General features: G+C 39.9%; 1 protein-coding gene and 1 long non-coding RNA gene across 2 annotated transcripts in view; one reads left to right on the forward strand and one right to left on the reverse strand.

Moving 5' to 3' along the window:
* The window catches only part of LOC140599111 (uncharacterized), a 31732-nt gene extending 9038 nt beyond the window's left edge, over window positions 1-22694 (reverse strand). The window contains exon 1 of the long non-coding RNA XR_012001849.1: window positions 22441-22694. This is a non-coding gene — a long non-coding RNA (uncharacterized lncRNA). The remainder of the gene's footprint in view (window positions 1-22440) is intronic.
* A 72-nt stretch (window positions 22695-22766) lies between these two features.
* On the forward strand, window positions 22767-27638 carry YAE1 (YAE1 maturation factor of ABCE1). Its single transcript, XM_026006646.2, has 3 exons — window positions 22767-22948; window positions 24779-24900; window positions 26676-27638. The coding sequence occupies exons 1-3, from the start codon at window positions 22820-22822 to the stop codon at window positions 27103-27105; spliced, it is 681 nt and encodes a 226-aa protein (XP_025862431.1). The 5' UTR covers window positions 22767-22819; the 3' UTR covers window positions 27106-27638.
* The last annotated feature ends 350 nt before the right edge of the window (window positions 27639-27988 follow it).

Raw genomic sequence — 27988 nt, forward strand, 5'->3', positions numbered from 1 at the left:
GTATAACAACCAGTGTTCATCCTTAATGCCCATCACCCAGTTATCTCATCCCCCACCCACCTCCCTTTCAGCAACCCTCACTGTTTCCCAGAGTTAAGAGTCTCTTATGGATTGTCTTCCTCTCTGATTTTTCCCCATTCAATTTCCCCTCTTTCCTTTATGGTCCCTCGCACTATTTATTATATTCCACATATGAATGAAGCCATATGTCTTCCTCCAATTGACTTATTTCACTCAGTATAATACCAATTTCCTAACCTTGAGGCTTTCATGAATTGACTCTGGCTTGGGTTTCAGTTTGCTTGTGTAGGCTGTCAAGACATTAGAGCCATTTTGGTCCAATGGCTGCCTTGTTCAATTACTTAAGAACAAAATAATATTTATTAGACAAAATCTTTATGAAAACAAGGATCTTGTGTGTTTTATACACAAAACGCCTAGGTCAGTCCTTTCACAGGGCTGACACTGGCTTAACAAATACCTGTTGAAAGAATGACTTCCTGAGGAGGTGACACCTGTGCGGAGTCCTGAAGGACAGGCCAGAGTTGTTTACCAAGGGAATGGCACTGCTGACATCTGGTGAAGCAAATGCGAAGATCTGGAAGCATGACCACACAAGAACCCTATGTTGCTGAGTACAGCTTGAGCATAACGTGCAAAAGGAAGAGTGGTGGGTGATGAGGCTGGAAATGCTTGCCAAGGAATATGGATACTCTCCTGTAGACCAGGAAGAGCTAGTGAATGGCTTTAAAGGGGGCAATAATATAGTCAAATTGCATTTTACAAAGATCACTTTGGAGAAAGGGTAAGACTAAAAAAAGGGAGGCTACTGTAGGTACCCGGGGGTGGATAACAAGGACCTGCAAAGCATGATTCAAGAGAGATTTGGAAAATCAGATGGGAATTAGGGATCAATTAGCTGTTGGGATGAGGAAAAAAGAAGAATCCAAGTGAGATAACACCCAGAGAGATTTCTGGCTGAGGCCAGGGGTTGAAGGGATACTATTAATTTTGGAGCACGGTCATAGAAATAATTTGGTTCTACTGTATTTCCTTCAGGGATGAAACAAAGATTCACACGCTTAATCCTACAATGATTTTCTCCTGCTCTGAACTCCTCCAGCATTTCTTTTTATAAACCGTACAACCTTCCTGAGCAGGATGGATTCATTCATAGCTATCAGGTCCCTGAAGGAAACAGATGGCACCCTCACGAGGAGTAATTGAGTACACTGAATATTTACAAAGGTGAGGGAGGGGAAAGAGAAGTCAACAGCAGTGAAACGCCACCAAGCTAGTAATGGCTCATGTGTTCACCAATAGGCCCAGCCCATTCCTGTCTCAGGGTCACTGCATTTGTTGCTTTCTCTGCTGGAAATGTTCTTTCCCCAAATACCTACATGGCTCACTTCATCACCTTCTTAACTCTTTACTAAGGTGTCACATTGGCCTGGACTATTGAAAATTGTTATAGGGCAAAACAAAATAAAACTTCTCCCCCTTTACCTCCTTTCTTTGTCTCCTAATCATTTATTACTACCTATCATATTACATGTTTTACATGTTTACCTTACATAGGATAAATGTAACACGATAAAAAATAAAAGTTTCTCAGGTGAAGTGACTTTGAGCAGAAACCTGAATGAAGTGAGACAGTAGGCCATAAAAATAACTGAGGAATGAATCAAAGGGGTGCAGGGGGTAGGGGGAGAACTGCACAGGCAAAGGCCCTAAGGTAGTATCTGTGTTCTAAAAACCAAAAGGGCCAATGTGGGTGGCCCTGAGTGAGTGAGGGTGACGGTCATTGAAGTTGGAGTGGATGAGGGCTGGGGTAGATCTTCATACCAAGAAACTGAACTTTATTCATTTTAATTAAAGTTAAATGGCTACATACCACTAGTGCTTACTACACTGGACAACATGGGTATATATATATATATATATCAACAATCAAAGACTTAGAATATTTGAATTAATTTTTTCCAAAGGTATGTTGTCGCTACATAAAACTTCACATTTACTCCTTTTTGCTTTCCCAAGAGATCTTGGTGCCCCAAAAGGATTTCTCTGGGAAACAGTTATTGCTAAGATATCTTCCATACTTAGACTATGATAGTAGGTGTTCTAAAGAGCTGAGACAAATACTCACATGATTGCGGGGGGTGGGGAGGGAGAAGAAAAAAAACTTTCAACTGAAATAGGCAAAAATTGTATTGTGACCTAAATTACAATCTTTTCTGTTTTTAAGTTTACAAAAAGCATCTTTACCTTTAGTATCTTGAAAAAAGTCTTTACTACAACCCTATCAGGTAGAGAAGATAGCCTTTAAGGTGAGAAATTTGAGGCAGAGCAAAGGTGAATGGACGCCCAAGAGCAAAAGACTATCAGTCTATGGCTCAAAGGTCTGGCTCTGGGTCTCATTGTCTCTCCCTGACAATGTGTGTTGGTCCTGACTTCTCTTAGCTTGTCCAAGACCTTTCCAAATGAGTCCCTGTGTTCTTTTAAACCAATTTACTAGTCCAATTTGAAAACCACACCCTCTTCAAACATTTCATTTGTCTAAATTATCTAAAGATTATTTTAATGAAACTTACATTTAAGAAGTTGTCAAAAGCATTTTATGGAGTTCTGTAACTAGCTAGCTATATAGTGTGCCTTAACTAATAAAAGGTCTGGTGATTTTTCTCTATTGATTTCCTGCTTCCAATTTTATTGATTTCTGCTCTAATTCTTGCTGTTTACATACATACACACACACACATATTTGAAGTAGGTTGAATTATTGTTCAAAATATTTGTGGCCCCAAGAAGGGTTACATTTCCTACCCCACAGACCACAGGCTTGGTCATGTGTCATTTTAGCCAAAGGTATGTTCTACTTCCAAACAGAAGGTTTAAGAGCCATCACTTCTTCCACTATCATCTGTTTCCTTTGCCATGAGAATAGCGGTGTCCCTGACAGGGACTACTTCAACCCGGATCCCAGAGTGAAGATGTAAAACAGAGATATGGTCAACCTGCAGCCAGCATGTAATATGGATAAGCCACTGACTTTACTATTGAAAGCCACTGAGATTTGTGGATTGTTTGTTACTGCAGCATATCCTAACCTAGGCTGCCTAATACAATATACAAAAGAGGCAACTGTTTGTTGTGTGTTGTTCAACAATTGTTCAGAATATAAATATTGCTCTTAAGACTCCCTCTTTTCATTATTAACATATCTTAAATCCTAAGTTCTCAACTACTAGGTTAAACTGCCTCTCCATGTCAGAGGCTTGCCCTGGAAGGAAACAGAATATAACCAATCTACAAACCATGAAGACATTGCCGTTACAACTTTGTCAGGCTAAGTTAGGGCTGGAGAAAGGAGTTTCGTGGTCTCAGGTTCACTCTGCATATTATAGCTTAATACTTATCCAGTGGTTACAGGCAAAGGGCTACCAATAAAGCTAATTATGAGGTTTAGCAGACACTGAACTAAAAAGTATTTTTGGCCCTTACTATTTTTCAAGCCAAGATAAAAAGCTTTTTTTCTACCATCTGCATGCATCCCCATCTCCCGATTCTCCTATCAAAGTGAGGATCTTTAATTCTTTTGGTTTTCTTCTCAGGAGACCTAAAGGAATCTCCAGAACATAGCCTAACAGAAACAACTCTGTAGTGGGCCCTAGTTAAAACCAATGCTTACCAAAAATGTGACAAACTTACTTGATCATAGAGATATATAAGAAAGCCTTATAACAATCCCAACTCCCCCTTCTTAGCAAGAACCACCACTCCAGTTCTTGCTCTCTGCTATGAATTAGGCATTGCCTCTAAGGCTCCCATGCAGCACACGTGAAGCAATATGTTAACATTAAAGCTCTTTGAAATAACTTGCTTTCTTTCATTTTGAAAATAATGTGCTCATAATACTAAACCAGGAAAATTAGTATAAGCATATTTAAAAAGATAAAATAATCATATCCACAATTCAGATATAAGCACTATTAAGGGTGCCTGGGTGGCTCAATCGGTTAAGCATCTGCCTTCTGCTCAGGTCATGAGCTCAGGGTCCTGGGATCAAGCCCTGTGCCAGCGAGTCTGCTTCTCCCTCTGCCTCTGTGCTCTCTCTCCCTTTCTCTCTCTCTCAAACTAAAAATAAAATATTTTAAAAAATAAAATAAAAATATAAAATGTCGATGCATTTCCTTCCTGCCTTTGCTTCTTTGCATATGGTTCTCTTAACTGGGATCATATTTTATATAATTCACATTGTCATCTAACATTATAGTCACAATATGTCCCATAGGCTTAAAAAGTTCTATTCCACTATATAGATATCACAATGTATCTAGCTATTCCCTTCTTCTTGAACATTTTAATTAATGTTATAAATAAATAAATAAATAAATAAATAAATAAATAAATAAATAAATAGCAACTTGGTATACAAATCTTTGTTCACATTTTCTTTTTTTTTTTTTTTCACTTTCTAGTATTCATTCATTATTTATTTAGGGTAGTTTTTTTCTTAATGGAATCACTGAGTTAAAGTCTATGTAATTCCTTTCTCAAACCCTAACTTAGCCTAACAAAGATGTAATGGCAATGTCTTCATGGTTCTAAGGCTTTTGATGTACATTGTACTAAGCGCTTCCAAACCCAGATAACAAGAAATCCTGCCCTGGCCCCATACATCAGAAGGCCACCAATGTCAAACATAGACACAAACACACACACAGTCTACATTTACTAAAGAATACATGGATACCAGAATCAATCAGCATTCGGGACCCAGCCTTATCCACAACCCTAAACATCCACTTTCAGGAATAAGACTATGCAAGCCCCAGGGACACACTGCATCACCTCTTTTGCCAGATGTCCTTAAACATAAAGGAACTGCATCTGAATACCTGTAAGATTTATGAGTGATGCCACTGCCACATCAGAGATAGACACTTCTCTTCAGGGATAGAAAACACATAGGTAAGAGAAAGATACATTAACCTGACAAGACTTTCCTGTCAACACCAATGCAATAACTTCTTAGTAAAGAAAGTATCATGTGCTAGTGATACTATGTGCCTATCTTCCAGCTTCCCTTATGCCAAATGCACAGCTCCTGACACACTCATGAGTTTGTGCTCTGTCTGCACTTTGAGGAGGAGCACTTTGCAATATTAATCAATTTATATTACTCTTAAATTTGAGTCTATGCAGGTAAAGATATAACATGTGCAATACTGGATAACAATTCTTTAGCAACTTCATGGACATTGACATTGAACAATTTAGAGTAGCTTTATTTTCATAAAAACATTTACTAATATTTCATTAAATATTTAAAATTAAACTAAAATTTATCTAAATAAGTCTTATCCAAAATTCTGATAGTCATGGGCACCTGGGTGGCTTAGTCGGCTAAGCCCAGCTCTTGGTTTCAGTTCAGATCATGATTTTGGGGTGGTGAGATCAAGTCCCACATCAACTACGTGCTGAGTGGGCATCCTGCTTGAGATTCTCTCTCTCCCTCTCCCTCTCACCCTCCCCCTCCTCACACTTGTTCGCACTCTCTCTCTCAAATAATCTTTGAAAAAAAAAAATAAAATTCTGATACTCATTATCTTTCATTTTCCCTTTTAATTTTATTTTTTTAAGATTTTATTTATTCATTTGACAGAGAAAGAAAGTGTGAGTAGGGCGAGGGGCAGAGGGATAAGCAGACACCCCGCTGAGCTTGATTCCAGAACCCTGAGATCATGACCTGAGCCAAAGTCAGATGCTTAACTGACTGAGCTACCCGAGTGCTCCACCTTTTAATTTTAAAATAATTCTGAATATTTTAGAAGGAAAATAACTTTTTAAAAATATATATAATACATAGCTTTAATTTAACATTTATTTAATTTAATTTACATGTGTAATGGGGATTGCTTCCAGATGTATATCCTTTGAATACAATTACATATTTTAATTTTCTAGATAAATGGCCTATGAGCTTCTATTTATACTTTTGGCCCAGGCTCCCAAATGTCAGAGATAGGCCTATAGCGATTGACAGATTGCTCTCTACCCACAACATGTGAACACACATTTTCCCACAAAAGCTTTAAATCTTACTTCTGATAATTCTTAGTGATTAAGTAAAATTTTTCATTTCCATTGCTTTGATTACTAGTGAAGGTGATCTTTCCAAATAAATGTTAACTAGTCACTTATAACTTCTCCTGAGGTAATTTATCTCTTCTTTCACTTGGCCTACTTTACACTTGATTTTAACCAAAAGGCCAAGAAGCGATACACTTGGCCCACTTTAAATTTAAGGCATTAACATTTTTCTGACTGATTTGTGTGAGCACATTACATATTAAAGATACTCACCCTTAGTCATACTTCTTGCAAATATTCCCCAAATTATTGATTATTTTAAGTGTTTGATTATATTTTTGTATACACAAAATTCTAATTTGTGTATAGTTATATCTATCCATATTTTCTTTTGTGATTTCTCTTACAGATTTTATGTTTCAAATACCCTTTCCCACTCAGATAAATATTAATCTTAATTTTCTTCTAGTATTTTCACTTTTTAAACACAATCTACTAATGCACCTGGAAGTTATTTGGGCTTGACATAAGGTCTGATTTGCATTAATTTTTTTCCATATAGCTATCTAAATTTCCACAAAAAAATGAGAGAATCTAATCTCTCTCAATGACTTGCAGCATTTCCTTTATTGCATGTTGACTTTTAGAGTTTGCTTCCACAAAAATATATATTTTCCTCCATTCATCTCTGAGTCTATTCTTGAGCCACATTAACTAATTATTGCAGAGATATAATATTCTAAAGTTCTCAGAAGATTATCCCTTTGCTTTCCATTAATCTTCTTTTCACACTTTCTCCCATTCTCATCTTTCTATTCTTGCAGGTGATGTTTGGAAGGAATCATTCCTCAACTTGCTGGGCTACCCCAACCGAAAGAAAAACTGAAACCAGAGACTACCTGGTATAGGTATGGGAGAGGGTAATCGCTAAAAATAATTCTAAGTCTATTTAGTACCAGCTGCCCATTTACTCCAAGTTTACTTCTAATTCTAAAATCAGTCTCTACTGATACTGTCAGTATCCACAACTCTTTTGTTATGCATTGGAAAGAGCATAGCTTGTGGTCAATGGACTGCCACATGGTATGGACCACTACATGCTATGGGCCACCACGTGGTACGGATTACCACATTGACCTTAGACAAACTATCTAACTTCTCTGAACCTCAGCTTCAGTATCTGGAAGTAGAAGTGGGTAAAGCCAACCTCACGGAACTGTTGGGAAAATGAAAAGATCATGTAGGTAAAGCAGCCAGCATGGGGCCTGGCATATGGTGAGTGCTCTTGAAATGTGAGCTTCCTTCCTTTTTAGCATTCTTGCTATGCTACTCCTAGAGCATGCTCCTAGTCTTTCTCTGTACCTTTCAGGGCATTTGGGTCTTTTCAAAAATAGATTCTGCTGTGGTTTAAATGGATACATCCCCCAAAATTCATATGCTGAATTCCTAATACCTAATGTTATGGTTGTAGGAGGTGGGGCCTTGGGAAGGTGATTAGGTCATGAGAGAAGAGCCCCCCTGAATGGAATTCGTACCTTTAATAAAGAAGCCCCAGAGAGCTGCTTGCCCACCTTCTGCCATGTGAGAACATAATGAGATGTCGCCATTCTGCAACCCAGAAGAGGACCTTCATCTACAACCAACCAGGCTTGATGGGTGAACTTGAACTTGAACTTCCCACCACCATAACCCGAAGAGGTAAATTTCTGTGATTCATAAGCCACCCAGTCCATGTTATCTGTTACAGCAGCTGAACAGACTGACAGATTCCAGGATTGATTCCTCAGAGCACTCAAGAATGTCATGTGGACTGACCTCTGAGCTATCTGTAGGATTAAAGAAAAAAGTCAACTTTCAGTTTTTGTGGAGTCCTGAGGCACCCTCTTTGTTTCACTGTCAGGGACATTCGGCCAAGTTCTTGCCTACAAAGATCCTTCTGCCAGATGCAGGGAAGTATGAATATTTTCAATGATTCAAGCCAGTGTGTCAACATGTTCTTCAAATCTCTCTACATGCACATATACTTTTTAATTATTAACAAGATGGATCATCCTCAGCCAGGGAGAGAAAGTAACTACCCTGAATGAATATCCCAGAACTGACCCTACCTCAGAACAGTTTCCTTTTTCCATGAGGGATATTATTCCAACCCAACCTTGGCACAAGCCCACATCCTGTTCCAGAACAGCCACAGCACACTCAGCCTTGACCCAAGCTGTGTTGTCCGCTTGTTACCTTGGAGCTGCCCTCCACGCTGGCCCCATCTCCCTCATCCAGGCCTGCTCTAGCACTTCCTTCTCAGCAAGACTGTGAGTAAATGGTTTCTGCCTCTGTGGTATAATAAAATTTTTTTAATTTAAAAAAATTTTTTTAATTTATTTTTGTCCCTGATTCTTAGCATAGAGCTCCTAAAATCCTTGGAATCTACTGTCTTTTGTGTGCTCATGAGATGACTCACAAAGGGGGGGCCTGGTCACCAGAAAAACCAACCACATGATTAGAGGGTTAGAACTTTCAATCCCCTCCCTCCCACCAACCTCCAGGGAGGAGAGAAGGCTGGTGATGAAATTCAATCACCCATGGCCAATGATTTAATCAATCATGCCCATGTAACAAAACTTTCATAAAAATCCCTAAATGAGAGAGTTCAAGTAGCTTCTGGGTTGGTGAGCACACCAATGTGGTGGGAGGCTGGTGCATTTGGAGAGGGCATGGAAGCTTGGCAACCCTTATCCCATACCTTGCCATATGCATCTCTTTCATTTGGCTCTTTTGAGTTGTACCCCTTATAATAAACTGTAATAATAAGTAGAGCACTTTCCTGAGTTCTGTGAGTTATATGGTGAATTATCAAAGTTGGGGGAGGGGTGGTCATGGGAATCCTCAAATATGTAGTTGGCTGGGCAGAAATGTGGGTCACCTGGGTACCCTACTTGCAGCTGGCACCTGAAGCAGGGTTAGTCTTTGGGACTAGGCCCTTTAATTTGTGGGATTTGACACTAATTCCAAGTATATGGTATCCAAATTGAACTGAATTGGACACCTACTTGGTGTCAGAGTATTGGAGAACTGGTGTAAAAAAATGACACATATTTGTTGTCAGAAGTGGTGTCAGAAAACATCACACACTCCCAAACTCTCTACCCCAACCCCTGCACCCCAAGTACCATCTAACCTTAACTGTGTTCCTTGGATCCCCAAAAGTACTCCAAGAATTCCATGAATCTTAAATCTAAAACAGGCCCTAAGCTATGAAACTGTCCCTTTCTCCTCTCATCTCCCCTGCCCACCACCACAAGAAATGTCTATATTCTAGGTCTTGGGCCTTTCCATGTCTGTGCCTTTGACCACCTGGAATGTTTGCCTTCTTTTCCTATAAATTTGAAATCCAGCTCAAATGCTTTCTTAAGTCTTACCACATCCCTCCATCAAATGTCATCTTTCTCTACTTTGGAATAATTAATCTCTACCTCTATCTATATGCTTTAAAGACATGTCACTTTCTATCTTATGGTACAGTTTTCTGATGTTCATCATTCATTTTCCCTACTAGACTATAAACCCTTTGCTAACAAGGAACTCACACCCAAGTCAGAGAGATATATTGTGATCCTGTCTTGAATTACCTTTGTATTCACAACCTGGTTTGGTGTTTGGCTCTTAGTACTCACAGAGTAATTTCATGAATGAGGCAAACTCCAAAGTGCTATATGAAACTATCAGCCTCAAGAGAATGATCACGGAACATGTGCAAAATCTGAAGTAAAAGGTCTGTTCTTTTCTACACATGAGACTTGTATCAGTCAGGGTTCTCCAGAGAAGCAGAACCAATAAGATATATATATAGAGAGAGAGACAGAGAGATGTAAGAAGAGATTTATTTTAGGAATTAGTTTACTTGATTATGCAGGCCAAGATGTCCCAAGATGTACCCCCCACTAGGAGTGGGGAATGTAATTCAGTCCAGGTCTAAAGGCTAAGAATCAGGGAAACAATGGCATAAGTCCCAGTCTGAGTCCAAAAACCCAAAAGCACCTATATCTGAATGAAGGAGAATTAAACATCTCAGCTCAAAGAGCAAATATGCCCTTCCTCTGTCTTTTTGTTTTATTGCCCTCAGTGCTTTGGGTGATGCCCACCTGCATTCATGACAGCAATTTTCATTCATCAGTCTACTGATTCAAATGCTAATCTCTTCATGAAATACCCTCACAGACACACCCAAAAATAATGTTTTACCAGCTTACACTGGTATTCCTTAGCCCAATCAAGTTGAAACATAAAATTAACCATCATAGGGCTCATGGAGAAGGAAATCAAACCTATTCTACTATGCTTACTACTCAATTTATTTTTTGCCCAGAATTTTGGTTCAAGACCAAAGAAACTGGAATCTGAATCAACATGCAAAGAATAAAAGAAATCACTAAGGTCTTTCCTCCTAGTAAGATGATTATTGCTTTTCTGTCATTTGCTCCTAAACCTCAAAAGCTTCAGGCCAGGTGGAATTCTAAGAGCAAATATAAAGTGTTTTTTTGAACCTGCAAACCACAAACCAACTTGTGTGGTTAGACAACCTCCAATATCAATTATCTGATGATTTGGGAAGCAGTGAAAACTGTTTCACCAATATTTGGTGACTTATACTTTCCAAAAGTTACAAATAGAAAATGTGCATGCTTTCAAGCAATGAAATGTAGCAAATACCACCATACCCATCATCCCTGAAGACTGAACATGATCCCCTTCTCTCTCCTTATGGAGAACTATCACAGCTCCAGGGAAATGTTTTTCCCCTAAACTCAACAGCTGATGAGAAGCTCTGAAGAAGAGAAACAAGAAAGGAACCAAAAGGAAGACCTGAACACTGATCTACATTAAACTGACTCAACTAAATAAATGGTGAGACTCACCTGTTATACTTACTTCACTATGCAGGGGATGCTTCCATTTTATTGCTGTAGTAAATTCAAACCAGAAAGCAACATAATACTGGCATTTCAATCAAGAAGTCTCAGATAAATACACATGCACACACATGCAAGCACACAGTCTTACATGCATATTCCCTGCCCAACCCACTCAGCTCTGTGTGTTGAAAGCTTTATGAAAGAAAGCCTGGAGGACATCCAGAGATTGCTGACAAGATTCAAAGGGATGGCATTTTACAAATCCTTATAAAAGAACTGGGAGCCCTTGCCAATGGGAATTTGAAATATGTTCCTTTGCTCCTTTGGTGGTACAGAAGAAAAAAGCCATAAACAACTAGCCAAGAATATACATTCCCACAGAACACATCACCCTCAAGCTAAGTGCCCACTGTCCTCTCTTCTATAAGCACTAGGAATCAGTGATGTTACTGAGATAATACAGACCTGCGTGGCACTTTCAATCCCTTGGCAAATTATGGAACAGGGCTATGTCACTTTAGCTACTGAAATAAGGAAGTAGACTGACACTACCAAATAAGCATGTGCAGTGCAGGGGTAAAAGAAATGGGGCGATATTTCAAGTCCTTGGGAAGTGACAAATTTTATGTTAAGCCACATCTGCAGGGCACCATATGATATTTCTTCAAGGTACAGGCATTGCATGAAGGTAAACTATGCTGTGCACATTGGTAAGCTGTTTATATTCCATCAGCTTTCTTGCCAGAGGAAAGTAATAGGGGTTCTTTGTATATATGCCAGATGAATTTTATTACAGAAGCCACAACTCATTTCTAAAAAAAATATTAAATCATCAGCTTTTTAATGAAATGGAATTGTCTGCACTGATCTTCCACATAAAAGATGCTCTTTCATAGAAAATGACTGTCCCAGAATAGGAGAATTAATTCAACCACGGGCTTCAGAAGTTGTAGAAAGGCAAGAAAACCAGTATTTATTGATCAAAATGCCAGGTACTGAGCAGGTACTTGCTGTGTGACTTCGCTAATATCAATCTATAAGACAAGAACGATTACTCCCATATCAGGGATGAGAAAATTCCAAGAGGTCAGATCACTTGCCCAGAGACACAATGCTAAGAATTGATAGAAACAAGATTTGAAAATCTAGGTCTTACTAAAACCTAAGCTCATTCAAATGCCATATGTTAATTCCTGACCTGGACAAAGTTAGCCTAGATAATCTTGCCCTGGCTTTTCAAGCCAAAATTAAATATAAGTAAGTCACCTGTAGTAAGTAGGTCACCTGTCAACCTATAGGTGCTAATGCCCATATATGTTGGGTAATTGGTGGCATGCACTGTACATCTCATGCATATATATGATATGCCCTAATATAATCGCTGTTAGCAAAACATAAGGCTCGCTGGTCAAAAATACAGTCAAAACTTTTTTTAAAAGACTTTATTTGAGAGAAAAAGAGCATAAACTGGGGGAGGGTAAAGGGGAAGGGAGAGAAAGAGGGAAAGAATCTCAAGCAGAGTCTGCACTGAGCATAGAGCTCAACTTGGGGCTCAATTTCATGACCTTGAGATCCTGACCTGAGCTGAAACCAAGAGTCAGACACTTAACTGACTGAGCCACCAACGCACCCCAAAATAATTTGTTTAAAAGAGCAAATTGGGAAGCTAAGGATCATTGAATTCATGCTTATATTTATTCATTCAACAAATATTTATTGAGTACCTAAGACTATGCACTGCTCTAGTCCCTGGGGATATGGCAGTAAACAAATCATATAGCATTTCTAGTCTTATAGATCTTACATTCTAATGGTGAGGATAGGTAATAAATAATATCTTTACTATGGAGAAACTTGGCAAACACTACCTTAATCAAATACGGAAGGTTAACATCACCAATAATGTGTGGATGTCATTTATGCCCTGATATGATGTGATAAAAAGGGCATTTAACCTCTGTGGTACTCTTTCAAAACTCCAGTTATGAGAAAACATCAAGGAAACTCATTTGGGGGCATTCTATATGATATGTAGCCAGTACTCCACAGGGCTGTCAAGGTCATAAGAAACAAGTAAATTTATACACATATGGAAACTAAACACACTCCTGAACAACCGATGGGTCAAAGAAGAAATCAAGAGGGAAATCAAAAACATCTCTAAACTAATGAAAATGAGAACAAATATGCCAAAATAGCACACGAAAAGGATTATACACCATGATTAAGTGAGATTTCTCTCTGGGATTCAAGGATGGTTGAACATACACAAATCAATAAATGTGATACACCACATTAATAGAATGAAAAATAAAGATCATATGATCATCTCAACAGATGCAGAAAAAGTATTTGGCAAAATACAAAACCTTTCATGTTTAAAAAAAAGAACCTCAGCAAATTGGATATATAAGAAACATAACTCAACACAGTAAAGGTCATATACAACAAATTCACAGCTAACATCATACTCAACAATGAAAGGTTGAAAGCTTTCTCTCTAAGATCAGGAACAAGGCAAGGGTGCCCACCATCACCACTCTTACTCAACATAGTACTAGAAGTCCTAGCTACAGCAATCAGACAAAATTAAAAAATTAAAGGCATTTAAATTGGAAAAGAAGAATTAAAACTGTTTTTATTTGCAGATGATATATTCTTATATAGAGAAAATCCTAAAGCTGCAACAAAAAAAAAACTACTGCAACTAATCAGTGCATTAAGTAAAGTTGCAGGATATAAAAATCAACATACAAAAATCAGCTGCATTTCTCTGTACAATGAAATACCTTAAAAAGAAATAAAGAAAACAATCCCATTCACAATAGCATCAAAGACAATACTTAGGAATAAATTTAACCAAGGAAGGGGATACCTGGGTGGCCCAGTTTGTTAAGCGTCTGACTCTGGTTTTGGCTCAGGTCATGATCTCAGAATTGTGAGATCAAGCTCCATCTTGGGCTCCATGCTCAGCACAAAGTCTGCTTTAGATTATTTCCCCTCCCTCTCTCCCACCTCTGCATCTCTCCCCACTCTCTCTCTAATAAATAAATAAAATCTTTTTTAAAAATTAACCAAAGAAGTGAAAGATCTGTGTAATCAAAACTGTAAGATTTTGATAAATGAAATTGAAAGCTCAAACAAATAGAAAGATGACCGACGTTCATGGACTGGAAATTAATATTATTAAAATGTTGATACCTCCCCAAAGCCATCCATAGTTTCAAGGCAAGAGAAGTGTTGGCTAGGATGTAGAGAGAAGGGAACCCTTGTGCACTGTTGGTGAGAATGTAAATTGGTTCATCCACTATAGAGGAACAGCATAGAGGTTCCTCAAAAAACTAAAAGTAGAACTATGATAAGATTCTGCAATCCCACCTCTGGGTATACATACAAAGGAAAGGAAAGCAGAATATCAAATAAATACCTGCATTCCCATGTTTATTGGAATATTATACACAATAGCCAAGATACAGAAACAACCTAAGTATCCATAATCCATAAATAATTATATATGAATATATATTATTCAGCCATGAGAAAGAAGGAACTCCTGTTATATGTGACAACATGAATGGACCTTGAAAGCATTATCATAAGTGAAATAAGTCAGACAGAGAAAGACAAATACCCTGTGACACCATTAATATGTGGAATCTAAAAAAGCTGAACTTTTAGAAATACAGAATAGAATGGTGGTTTACCAGGGGTTGGAGATGGGCAAGACCAGGAAGCCTAAGGTTCACGGTGCATGCCAAAATCAAGTAAATATACAAAATTTGAAATAAATATTAAAAATATGGTTATAAAATCTAAAGGAAAAGTTTTTAAAAATCAGTGAAAAATGATATTTTTAATTGTAACTTTCTGTATCTTCTCTAGCCTACCCTACTTTTCTCCTATACCAACCTAATCTTTTTTTTTTAAAGATTTTTATTTATTTGTTCATAGAGACACAGAGAGAGAGAGGGGCAGAGGAATAGGCAGAGGGAGAAGCAGGCTCCATGCAGGGAGCCCGACATGGGACTCGATCCAGGGTCCCCAGGATCACACCCCGGGGTGCAGGCGGTGCAAAACTGCTGTGCCACTGGGGCTGCCCTGTACCAACCTAATCTTAATTATTATTTAGTCTGGACTTCTAGACACAGTTTATTACTACAATAACTGCAACGTGGAACTGCTTAGAATATAGTGTTTGAAGAATTTTTAATGAAATTCCTTCATTTATTTAATTTTTATGGAGGATTATACCAGGCAAAAAGGATAAAATAGTTAACTAGGACACAGTCTCTGCCTCAAAGACTGCTTATTAGTCTAGTGGGGCATGCAGACTATTAGGCCTTTATAATATAAGGTGGTAAAGACTGTAACACATGGAAGAAGGACATGTGTTAAATACACAAGGCTTGGACACAGGGCAGCCCTGGTGGCCCAGCAGTTTGGCGCCGCCTTCAGCCCGGGGTGTGATCCTGGAGGCCCCGGGATCAAGTCTCGCTTTGGGCTCTCTGCATGGAGCCTGCTTCTCTCCCTCTCCCTCTGCCTGTATCTCTGCCTCTGTCTCTGTCTGTCATGAATAAATAAATAAAATCTTAAAAAAAAAAGACTTGGACACAAATTTATGACATGATGAATGAGTGGATGCGGCAGCCATTCAATGAGCTGCAATGCCTCTCAAACGCTATTCAGCAGATAAATCACCTGAAGATGCAGATTCAGATCCAATGGGCCTGGGATGAGACCAGGAACTCTGCATTTCTAATAACTCCCAGGTGATGCTGATGCTACAAGTGCCTGCAGCGCAGTTTGAGCAAGGACATAGAAAACATAAAAGCAGGAAGAACATGGAAAGAAAAAAAGAGATAAAACCAGATGTAATGCATTGAAATCCATATGGTAAATTTAAGTGGTGATCTCTTCCTGTAGACAGACACATGAGTCTGACACACAGAGAAGAGCTGGACTGGAAGCAGAGGTCTGAGTCACCAGTAAAAATATTGTGGAAGTTGCCCCCACCCCCTCATTCCCATTTTATATTATTTTTTCTCCTTCCCATTTTAAATGGAATAATGGAGTTGGAAGCCAGATGGCAGCGGGTTCAAAACTGAAAGGTATAGAGGTGGAGACACTGACCCCAAAAATTTAGTTGTAAAGAGAAAGAGAAGCACAGAGCAATAGCTAAAGGACAGTGCAGAGTTAAGATTTTTTAAGGTAAGACTGCCGTGAACGTGCTTAAACGGTATTAGACACAACTGTCCATCAACAGGCCATTAGGAAGATCAATTAGGATCTTGACATTTCCCTGACATTTCCACTTCATCCTAATAGTTAACGAACAGTCTATATTGGAACTAATAACTTTCCTTTTAGCTTTGACAGCTATTTTATAACTGGGGTGTCCTATAGACACAATAGCATAAAATAAAGAAGGCAACTCTGCCCAGGATCCAAATTACTACCTACTAGCCTTATTCTAGAAGCCATATATTGAATGCTTTCCTATCATTTTCACCAACAATTTTATTTTTCATATTACTATCACATATGGTATTATATTTTATATGCCCTCAGAGCAAACCTGACATAAGCAATTAAAAGACAGCACCCAGAGGTGCTTTGGTGGCTCAGTTGGTTAAGGGTAGGACTCTTGGTGTCAGTTCAGGTCTTGATCTCAGGTCATAGGTTCAAGCCCATGTTGGAGCCTACTTAAAAAAAAAAAAAATGGCAGCCAAGGACTTAATCACTGAATACCACTGAGAATTGTAGAACATAATATGAAAGTTTAGAAAGGACAAGGAAAAGTAGAAAACTACTTCACTAGGCATATGGAAATTAGGAGTTCTGCTAGCTGGCTGCCAGAGACTTAATGATTAAAGCCAATACGCTAGAAACCCAGAACAGAAACTGAGAAAAGGTCTGTGCCTTCTTAGAGTTTATTATACCAACTACAAAACAGCAGTTTGCAAAGGCACAAATAAAGTGTGGAGGACTGAGATAAAGAATGAAACTTAGCAAGAGATGGGGAATAGAAGGACATAAAAAAGAATTGTTGAAGGCTTTGAAAGAAAAGACAAGGATGAACGATAAGCAGAAGAATGGGAAAAGGATAGAGTGAATCCTAAAGGTTGACCTCATCACAGAGTATTTATATAAGAGATATGGAGCTGCAAGATAAGTTTGCTTAAATACTTTGAGTAAGTTCACATCATGACACCAAAATTTATGCAGGGGATGTCATTGTTATTTACAGTTCATTAAAAAAAATAAAGGAAAAGGATAGCTATTTTGGAAAAAATTGAATCACACACTTGAAAGGACCTTGAAAGATCATCTGGCTCTTGACAAAGGAGTACAGCTGTCAGCCTCCAGATGTTAGCACCTACAGCCTCTGTCTCAGACTTCTAGCCAAGGTCATACTCCTCCAGGGCATCGCTTGGCCAGTAACTGAGCACTGCAGGGCTACCAAAGTCTGGCCCTGTGCACCTAACAAAAGACTCTGCTGTGCTCTCTGCTCCTGGGCTCCCTTTTACGTTGTCCAGGACTCTCTGAGACCTACCCTGTGAACTTCCTATCATAGGGATCAGATGAGCGTCCCTTTGCGTAGGTTTTCTCTGCCTAATCATGCCTCCTCAGCTTTTACCTTCCACAGGCTATGTTCCCTATGTCCCAGGAAATTTCATGAACTCCTAACTCTACCTCCACAGCTGTTTCCTGATGGATATAACTAAAGCAAAGGACATATTCACAATTCACGTATCTGACAAAGGACAGAATACACAAAGAATCTTTGAAATAAAATAAGACAACCCAATTTTTTTTAGATGAACAAAGACTTCATTTAAAAAAATATGCAAATGGCAAACAAGCACAGAAAAAGATGTTCAATATCAAAAGACATTTGAAAAATGAAAAGTAAAAGCACAGATACCACTACACACCTATCAGAATAGCTAACATTATAAAGACTGACAATTCCAAGTGAGGAATTGGATGTGCAGTGACTGACATTTGCATACATTCCTGGTGGGAGTGTAAAATGGTACAATCACTTTGGAAATCAGTTTGGCAGTTTCTTAGAAAGTTAAACTTGTATTTACCATATGATTCAACAATTACCCTTCTAGACATTTACTTGAGAGAAATGAAAACTTGTACACAAAACAACTTGTTCAAAAATGCTTGTAGCAGCTTTATTTACAATAGCCAAAAACTGGAAATGATACAAACAATAAGTAAATGAACAAATTCTAGTATATCTATACCATGGAAAGAGTACTTAGCCCTTAAAAAGAACAACGTAAAAAAAAAAAAAAAAAAAAAAAAAAAAAAAAAAAACAACGTACTAGTACATGCAATCACATGGATGAATCTCAGAAAGACTGAGTCAAAGAAGCCAAATACTTAAGAGGACATGATGTATGATTCCATTTCTATGAGATTCTAAAACTGGCAAAACTAATCTTGGGTGATAGAAATTAAATCAGAGTTTGCCTCAAGGAGTGAGGAACTGACTGCAAAGAAGTATGAGGAAATTTCCTAGGGTGATGGAAATTTCTATACCTTGATTCAGTGGTGGTTACACAGGGGTATATATTTATCAAAACTCATCAAACCCTACACACAAAATGTATGCATATTACTACCTGTAAATTATACCTCAATAAAAATGATTTTTCAAAATGTATTCCTGGCATGTATAAATACTAAATAAACACTAAATACTAAACAAGCATATAAATACTATACCTAATAGTATCTGTTGGTATTGCAAGTGGAATATTTATCTCATTTACATTTAGATGATTATTGCTAGAAAATAAAGAGGCTGTTGGTCAGTTTATTTTTTTATAGCCAGTGGCCTTATCAAGTTCCCATATCCTATTGTTTTTAACAGAATTCCTCTGAGTTTCATATGCATATAATCATATAAACAGCACAAAGAAATAACTTCATCTTTTATTATCCAACATTTTATAGATTACCTCTCTTTCTGGATTTACTAGTCTTCAAAAGAACGTTGAATGGACTTTCTTTTCTCTACCTTAAAGGAAATATCTGAGTGTTCAGACTACTATTTGTACTTGGATTTTTCATAAAGTGTTTATCAATTTGTAGTTTCCTTCCATTTCATTTTATTTTGTTAAATTTCTTCAAATGACTTTGCAGCAAAGACAGTATAAGGCTCTTCTCCTTTAGATTGTTGATTCCAATGAAACATGCTTATAGATTTTCTAGTTTGCTTGCCTTGTAAAAAACACCCTGAATTACTCTTTTGATAGGGTACTGGATTCTCTTTTAAAGACATATTGACATATTCATAAGCTAACTTGAAATTTTTTTTTTATTTACTTATGATAGTCACAGAGAGAGGGAGAGAGAGAGAGGCAGAGACACAGGCAGAGGGAGAAGCAAGCTCCATGCACCGGGAGCCCGACGTGGGATTCGATCCCGGGTCTCCAGGATCGCGCCCTGGGCCAAAGGCAGGCGCTAAACCACTGCGCCACCCAGGGATCCCGAACTTGAGATTTTTTTTTATACTACATCATATTACTCTAAGGCTGGCTTCACAAAATGATTTAGGGAGATTCTTTTTCTTTGCCTAAGAGTAAAAAAATATTTAGTTATGCATTGTTGGTTTTTTTTATATTTATTTCCTTCAGGAGAGGTAGGGAAGGGTAAAGGGAGAAGAGAAAATCTAAAGCAGACTCCCCACTGTGTGTGGAGCCCGTCTTGGGGCTCGATTTTAAGACCCTGAGAACATGACCTGAGTCAGAGGCTTAACCAACTGAGCCGTCCAGGTGCTCCATCCATTGTTCTTTAAAGATTAAAATAGGGGATTCCTGGGTGGCACAGCGGTTTGGCGCCTGCCTTTGGCCCAGGGCACGATCCTGGAGACCCGGGATCGAATCCCACATCAGGCTCCCAGTGCATGGAGCCTGCTTCTCCCTCTGCCTGTGTCTCTGCCTCTCTCTCTCTCTCTCTCTCTCTCTCTGTGACTATCATGAATTTAAAAAAATAATAAAGATTAAAATAGATTTAATGGATTTACCTGTATGTCAAGTCTTTGCTATTTTTTAAAGTGGATATTTAACCTCTAATTTATCTAAGATAATCAGTCTCTTCATGTTTTGTTTATTGGGTCAGTTTTATTAGAAAGCCATTCAAGTCTCCCAGGTTTTCAAACGTGTGGCTCCCAAATTTTAGTTAGTATAGTACTTGAATTTATTTCTGTAACATTACTCTTTCCCATTTCTACCCTATATAACTTTTTTTTGTTTTTGTTTTTGTTTTTTAATGAAGTTCAGTTGGTAGAGTATGTGACAGTTGGTAGAGTATGTGACTCCTAATCTCAGAGTCGGGAGTTTGAACCCCATTTTGGTGTAGAGCTTATTTAAAAAAACACGAAGTAAAAAATAATACACATACACATTTGGGGCACCTGGCTGGCTCAGTTGATGGAGCACACAACTCGATCTCATAGTAGTCCGTTCAAGCCCCACATTGGGCATAAAACTTACTTAAAACAAACAAAAAAGGATTATCTATCTTCTTGGTTTCTTCAAAGAACCAGCTTTAGGATTTATTTATGTAAGTTTGGAGATTTTCTATTGTACTAATTTCAATTGATATTTTTATTGCTTCTCTTAGTAGCATTTTTGTTGCTAATTAAGATATATAACAAGTCTTTTTTTTTTTTAATTATACATTTAACCCTATAGAATTGCCTCTGTACAACTTTCATCTGCTCCCATGTTTTCTGGTGGGAAGTGCTCAGATTTTAATTGCTTATTGTATGTCATTTTAATTTTTATTTCCTTTTTGATCCAATTGTTATTTCCAAAGGTGGTTTTAGGGTGCCTGGGTGGCTCAGTTGGTTGGGCCTCTGCCTTTGGCTCAGGTCATGATCCCGGAGTCCAGGCTCAGGCTCCCTGCCAACCTGGAGTCTGCTCCTCCTCTGCCCCTCACTCTGCTGGTGCTCTCTCCATGTCTCTCAAATAAATAAAATCTTAAAAAAAAAAAAAAAAAAAAAGGTGATTCTCACACCTGGCTATTATAAATTATTGGAATTTATTTATTGTTGGATCATGATCAGAGAATATGACTTATAAAACGTCCGGGTTTTCAAGTTAAGGTATTTTATGTGGCCAACTATGGAGTATTCTTATACATAATTCCATGGACCAACCAAGTAAAAAATATATATGCATTATATACATAATATATATTGTATTCTGTATAATGTATTCAATATTATACACAATATATATTCCATATATATGTAGTAACTACTATATATAGTATGCATATATATGCAACATACATAAAATTAAAATTTTGCATGTAAATGCAAAATTCTGAGCATTTAAAATGATCACCTAAACCCCCCACTCTCCCTGACACACAGGCTCATGGTTCCCCTTTGCTCACTTTTTTTTTTTTTTTAAGATTTTATTTATTTATTCATGAGAGACAGAGAGAGAGAGGCAGAGACAGGAGGAGGGAGAAGCAGGCTCCTTGCAGGCAGCCCGACGCGGGCTGGATCCCAGGACCCCGGGGTCACGCCCTGGGCGGAAGGCAGGTGCTCCACCGCTGAGCTCCCCGGGCTGCCCAGCTCACTTATTTGTCTCACAGCATGTATCCCTTATGGTCTGGTAACAAACTACGTAATTCACCTATACCTTGCTTCTGGTTCATCCTGCCCCTTCCACCGGAACGTAAAGCGGAGGAGAGCTTCTAAGTCGGGTCTGTCCTTCCCTGACGTACCCCGAAAGCTGCAATGGTGCCTGGCGCCACAAAGTGCATCAAATAAATAAATCATCACCATCCCATCACCACGCAAAAAGATAAACGGCGGGCGGACAGCCCGGGGGGGCTCAGCAGTGGAGCACCTGCCTTTGGCCCAGGGCGTGACCCGGGGGTCCTGGGTTCGAGTCCCACGTCGGGCTCCCTGCATGGAGCCTGCTTCTCCGTCTGCCTGTGTCTCTGCCCCCTCTATCTCTCAAGAATAAATAAATAAATAATTTTTAAATGCATTAATTTGGGATGCCCGGGGGTTGCTCAGCGGTTTAGCACCTGCCTTCGCCCCAGGTCGTGACCCCCGTCTCGAGATCGAGTCCCGCATCGGGATCCCTGCGTGGAGCCTGCTCCTCCCTCTGCCTGTGTCTCTACCACTTTCTGTGTCTCAGGAATAAATAAATAAAATATTTAAAAAAAAAAAAAAAAAAGCTGAACGGCCGGAGCCCGGGTGTGGGTTCCGTCAGCCGGACGCATCGCAGCGCCCCCGCCCCGGGTGGGGACCAGGCGGCGCCGAGCCCCTGCAGGTGCACCAGGGCCGGCCTCCGCAGCCAGGCGGGCCGGCGGCGGGCCCCGAGACCCCGGGAGAAGCGCAGTCCAGGCGCCCCGCATGGATGGAGCTCGGGCTGGGCGCAGGAGCTACCTTTCCGGCCCTACAGTCCGGCGCCGCTGACGGTTAAGGCCCGTGGACGTCAACCCCCTAAGATGCGCAGCGGGGAGCTTCCCAGACACCGAGACCTCGGCCGGTCGTCGCGCATCCACTGAACCACCGCCAACGGCTCCACCCCGGCCCGAAGGTGCCCTCCGCGGAGGTCGGGTCGCACCCGCGCCGCGAGAGGACCGGGGGGCGCCGCACACGCCCGCGACCGCGCAGCAGCGACTCCCGCGCCGCGGCCCGACGCGACGTCACGCACGCATGCGCGGCAGCCCCCCGCCCCGACGCGCAGCCTTCGCCCCGCCCCTCGGACCGGAAGACGTTGCGGGCGCTTCCGGCGCCCGGCCGCCCAGCGGTTGCCTCGGTGATGTCGTGGGTTCAGAGGGCCCCGCTGGTCCGGGGTCCCGGAGAGGAAGGGGACGTGTTTGACGAGGAGGCGGACGAGTCTCTCCTGGTGCAGCGGGAATGGCGGAGCCACATGCAGAGACGAGTCAAAGTAAGGCTGCGCGGCGGGTGCGGGGGACACACGGCGGCTTGTGGAGAGAGGGGAGTGCGGGCGCGAGGGTGCAGGCCGCGGGGCCCGCGAGGGCTTCCCAGGGGGTTACCGAGGGGTTACCCGAAAGCGCGCGAGACCTCGGGGCGCGCTGGACGCTGGGAACGGACGCGAGCTAGGTGTGGGCCTGGCGGGGGTCGCCGTGCCGGGAGGTTCGCGGAGGCCCGACGGGCTGCTCGAACGGGTCACGAGCCCAACGTCGGGAGTGGTTACTTTTTTTTTTTTTTTTAATTTTATTTATTTATTTATAGAGACACACAGAGAGAGAAGCAGAGATACAAGCAGAGGGAGAAGCAGGCTCCGCGCAGGGAGCCGGACGCGGGACTCGATCCCGGGTCTCCAGGGTCACGCCCTGGACTGAAGGTGGCGCTAAACCGCTGAGCCCCCCGGGCTGCCCGGGAGTGGTTATTACTGGAGACACACGGGAAAGGTGAACCTACGAATGTCCAGGAGCAGGGATGCCCGGGGGGCTCAGCGGTGGAGCATCCGCCCTCAGCCCAGGGCGTGACCCCCGGGGTCCCCGGATCGAGTCCCCCTGCATGGAGCCTGCTTCTCCCTCTGCCTGTGTCTCTGCCTCTCTCTCTCTCTCTCTCTGTCTCTCTGTGTCTCTATCATGAATAAAATCATAAAAAAAATTAAAAGAAATAAGATCTTAAATAGTAATAATGATAAAAAGAAACGTCAAAGAGGAATAAAGGAAAGCTGCTGTGGAGTACCGTGGGGCTAGGTGAAGGAATACCAAAGTTGGCTGCTTTTTTATTTGCCGGTGTGCATTACCCTACTCTGCTTTGTCTCACTGTTCATTGAAACTAAGCTGAATGCCACGCCCTCAGTCTCCAGGTGGAGCAGTCGGAGCTGAGTTCACACGGCCAGGTCCACTTGCACCCAAGGCCTTTCCCAAGCAAAATATTGCCCGATTGCCCCTTGTTTGTTTCAGTGAAATGTTTGCTTAGCCCAACCACCACGTTACCAGTTTCAGAGACGCTTGATGTAAGGTCGGGGCCAGACCAGTGAGTCGCGACCGCCCTTGGAGTGCAGGACAGTATCCCCGCCCACAGGGAATTTGCCATTTATTTAAATTTAGATACCAGGCAAGATTTCTAAAACCACACTTTGCATCTTTTTTTACTCACCCAGTTTCCTCTTTCCCTCCTTGAGCTGATTATTGAAGACCTCTGATAACCTCTTTTCTGCCCTACCTTCTCACCCAACACCCATCAGTCAGTGTTGCCAAGGGGCCAGACATTAACTCTCTGTTTTCCTTCCTGTGAAGCCATTGTTAACACAGGGTTTTTAAAATCTGTATAAGAATCTATATTTTGGGACAGCCCGGGTGGCCCAGTGGTTTAGCGTCTGCCTTTGACCCAGGGCCTGATACTGGAGTCCCGGGATCAAGTCCCACGTCGGGCTCCCTGCATGGAGCCTGCTTCTCCCTCTGCCTGTGTCTGTGCCTCTCTCTCTCTCTCTCTCTGTGTGTGTGTGTGTCTCTCATGAATAAATAAAATATTTTTTTAAAAAAAATCTGTATTTTTAAATGTGTCAAGTAAGTCGACTCCAAAAGCAGGATATGCGAATAATAAGCCTTGCTGGGAAGCATAGTCTGCTCGGGTTGTGTGGCTGTGCCGTAGGTTGTAGAACCATTATGTTAAATAGTAAACAGCAGTAAAGGCCTATTTCATCAACATTCTAAATCGGTTCTATGGCTTTCTAGAAAAACTTAACAGTGGCTTGGTGTTAATTACAGCTGCAGTTTTCTTCATTACTTATTTTTAGGAAGGCTATAGAGATGGAATAGATGCTGGCAAAGCTGTTACTCTTCAACAAGGCTTCAATCAAGGTTATAAGGAAGGTGCAGAAATCATTATAAACTACGGACAACTCAGAGGAACACTGAGGTAATTTTTTAAACTTAAACGCTGAGTCATTTTAACCTCAGTACTCCTGGAGGCCTTTTATAAAAGTAGTATGTAAAAATAAAGTATTTAAACTAAAGTGCTTTTCCTAGTGTTAAATCCACAAAAGAGTACTATGGACCATAAAATAATACTGCCTTCAGAAAGTCATCTACCTGAACCATCAGTTCATCTAGTTTAATATATGTCAGGTGTTGTCTCTTACTGCAAAGAAATGATAGGAACGTGTATATTTTGTGCTGCCTGAACTACCACCGATTTGTATCTCAAAAGTAATTCAAAAGATCTTCAGGTTTTAAATAGAGCTTTTAATCTTGGACATGTGGTAGAGCACAATAAAACAGACTTCTAGATTAGAAGTACATGAGGAGAATTATATCTGGTCATAGAAAAATTATTCCATTTACTTGAGTGCTGAACACTGAATACCTGTCAAGATTCCATACTAATAATGGCACATATCAGAGCCAAGAGGTCAAATGGCAGAAGGAGCTAGGATAATGACATGCTTGTCATCTTGGAGGCTTTGTACCTTTCAAATTAGGAAAAAAACAAAACCATAAAATGGTTCGAAGAATCACTAGTTTTTAAAATTAGTTTTTAAAAAATTTTTAAAGTTATCAAAACAAATTCATTGAGGTTTTAGAAAATTCAACTGTCAGAAATCAGAATTTATAGTCTACAGTAGGAAAATGATCCAAGTATTCATTTTACGTAAATCTTTTATAAGCACAGAAAGTTTATTGCTAAATCTTTTATGTCAACTGATTACATTTTTAAAACATTACTTTTCAGGGCACTGGGTGGCTCGCTCAGTTAAGCATCCAGCTCTTGATTTCTGCTCAGGTCATGATCTCAGGGTCAGCACTGAGCACAGCCTGCTTAAGGTTTTCTCTCTCCCTTGTTCTCTGCCCTTCCCTCCACCTCTCTCTTCCTCTCTTTAAAAAAACAACAAACGGGATTACTTTCCACAACAATCATTATTTTATGTCGTGATTATCTGAACAATCTGAAATGGCAGAAAATAGAAGCCTTTTCTGTTCTAGAAAAATAATATCTATTAGGACTAGAAGCATTCTTACCTTCTTCAAGAAATGTATTAGCTCAACAAACAGTGATTACTCTCTAACAAAGTCGGGGAAAGAAAAGTTGCCTCAAAACTTTTTTCTACCCTTTAGTTTTGATGGCAAGTAACCATATGGTCTGAACAATTGTTTTCAACCTTGGCTGCACCTTGCTATCAGCTGGGAAGCTTTAAAAACTAATATCTCCAGAGATTCTGATTTCATTGGTCTGGAATATAATATAGGCTTTGATATGATATAGCCGCCCAGGTAATTCTAATGTACATTCCATGTCTGAGAATCACTGGTCCAGAAACTGTGTGATATCCCTGAAGGAGATACTGATTTCTGTGACCTCTTTCCCTGAGTAGCATCCCTCTTGAGCAGAAGCTATACACTCATAGAGAAAATCTAAAATCAAGAAAAGTGGATATGGAGTTGTGAAGGAGGCGTTAGGAATTATAAGCAATTTTTGTGATTACTTCTAGCTGTTTAATGTCTATCAAAAGATAATGTCTTTATATACTTTAAGATCCATTATTGCATCATTATTTTCCTGATTTTGGCTTGCATTATTGTTAATTCATTTTTGCATGGTATTATCTGGAAACATGTAGGGTTTAGCATCAAAAACTGGAAAAGCCTATGATTAATTTTTTTTCCTATTTAACTCTTGTTTATATTTTCATTCAGTGCTTTGCTCTCCTGGTGTCACCTTCATGATAATGGTTCGACTCTGATCAGTAAAATAAATAATCTTCTGGATGCAGTTGGCCAGTGTGAAGAGTATGTGCTCAAACATCTAAAATCAATCACTTCTCAGCCCCATGTTGTAGATTTATTGGACTCTATTCAGGATATGGACCTTTGTCATGTAGCTCCAACTGAGAAAAAGATGGATGAAGCTAAAGATGAAAGACTCTGTGAAAATAATGCTGAGCTTCACAAAAACTGTAGCAAGAGTCTTAGTGAGGCAGATTGTTCATCTTTAGAATGTTGTAGACTACAGGAGCATGCACATTCTGAAAACCCAAGCCTCGCTTGGATTTTAGAACAGACAGCCAGTTTAGTAAAACAGCTGGGAATATCACTTGACGTATTACAGCACCTCAAACAACTATAAAAATTTTCTTCACTTTTCTAATGAAAGTAGTGTTCAGAACATTTCTTAGAACATTTTATTTCTTAACAAACTAGCCAAAATTTGTACCGGTTTCTACGTTAAATACATACATCACTCGTAGGTAGGTTATCCTTCATGCAAGTTTGCAATGTCTTCAAAATTAACACTATTAAATGTAATAAGGGCTTGTTTCTTTGTCATTGGTAATTTTTATGTCATTTAAGATATGCTCAGAAACTGTAGTTGCCATTGTCATTTTCAAGCTTCTGATCAAAATCAGGCATTTTCGGATTCTTTAGCAGCAGTGAACAAGAATCACATTTTGTAAGGACCTAACCCTGCTTTCTGCTCTTGTCACCATCAGGTATCTTACCACCAACTAATCAGACCATAGTTACCATAAATAATCTAGTGGATAACATTGTAAATAGACATATAGAGATATAGAAATATATATATTGAAATCAAGAGGCTATAAGTGTAAGAAACTGAAGAAATGTTTATACTCATTAAAAACAAAATATTAAAATTCATTTCTGTTTTTGTTTTTGTTTTATTCTCAAGTAATCTCTACACCCAACATTGGGGTGGAGCTCACAACCCCGAGATCAAGAGTCACATGCTTCTCCAATTGAGCCAGCCAGGCTTCCCATAAAATTCATTTTAGTTTTACGTTAAAGGCAAGGACACACAGTTCCATGGAAAATAAAAAATATGTTTCATCCTAGAGTACCTGGTTTTTCCAAGTTTTAAGGAGTTGGTAGTGGTGTCCAACAACAATGTGCTGCGTTATTTCTAAACTGCAGTTTTCTCACATAGTCACATAGGAATAAACACCAAAACCACTGACTTCTATATTACCTTGTAGCGATATTCTTAGTCT

Source organism: Vulpes vulpes, chromosome 5 (assembly GCF_048418805.1).
Source record: "Vulpes vulpes isolate BD-2025 chromosome 5, VulVul3, whole genome shotgun sequence".
NCBI classification, from domain to species: domain Eukaryota; kingdom Metazoa; phylum Chordata; class Mammalia; order Carnivora; family Canidae; genus Vulpes; species Vulpes vulpes.

Bases quoted from the DNA above. Each gene is read 5' to 3' on its own strand.
- YAE1 (XM_026006646.2), top strand. From the start codon at position 22,820: ATGTCGTGGGTTCAGAGGGCCCCGCTGGTCCGGGGTCCCGGAGAGGAA. The intron at 22,949-24,778 runs GTAAGGCTGCGC...ACTTATTTTTAG, and splicing joins ACATGCAGAGACGAGTCAAA to GAAGGCTATAGAGATGGAAT. The intron at 24,901-26,675 runs GTAATTTTTTAA...ATTTTCATTCAG, and splicing joins CAACTCAGAGGAACACTGAG to TGCTTTGCTCTCCTGGTGTC.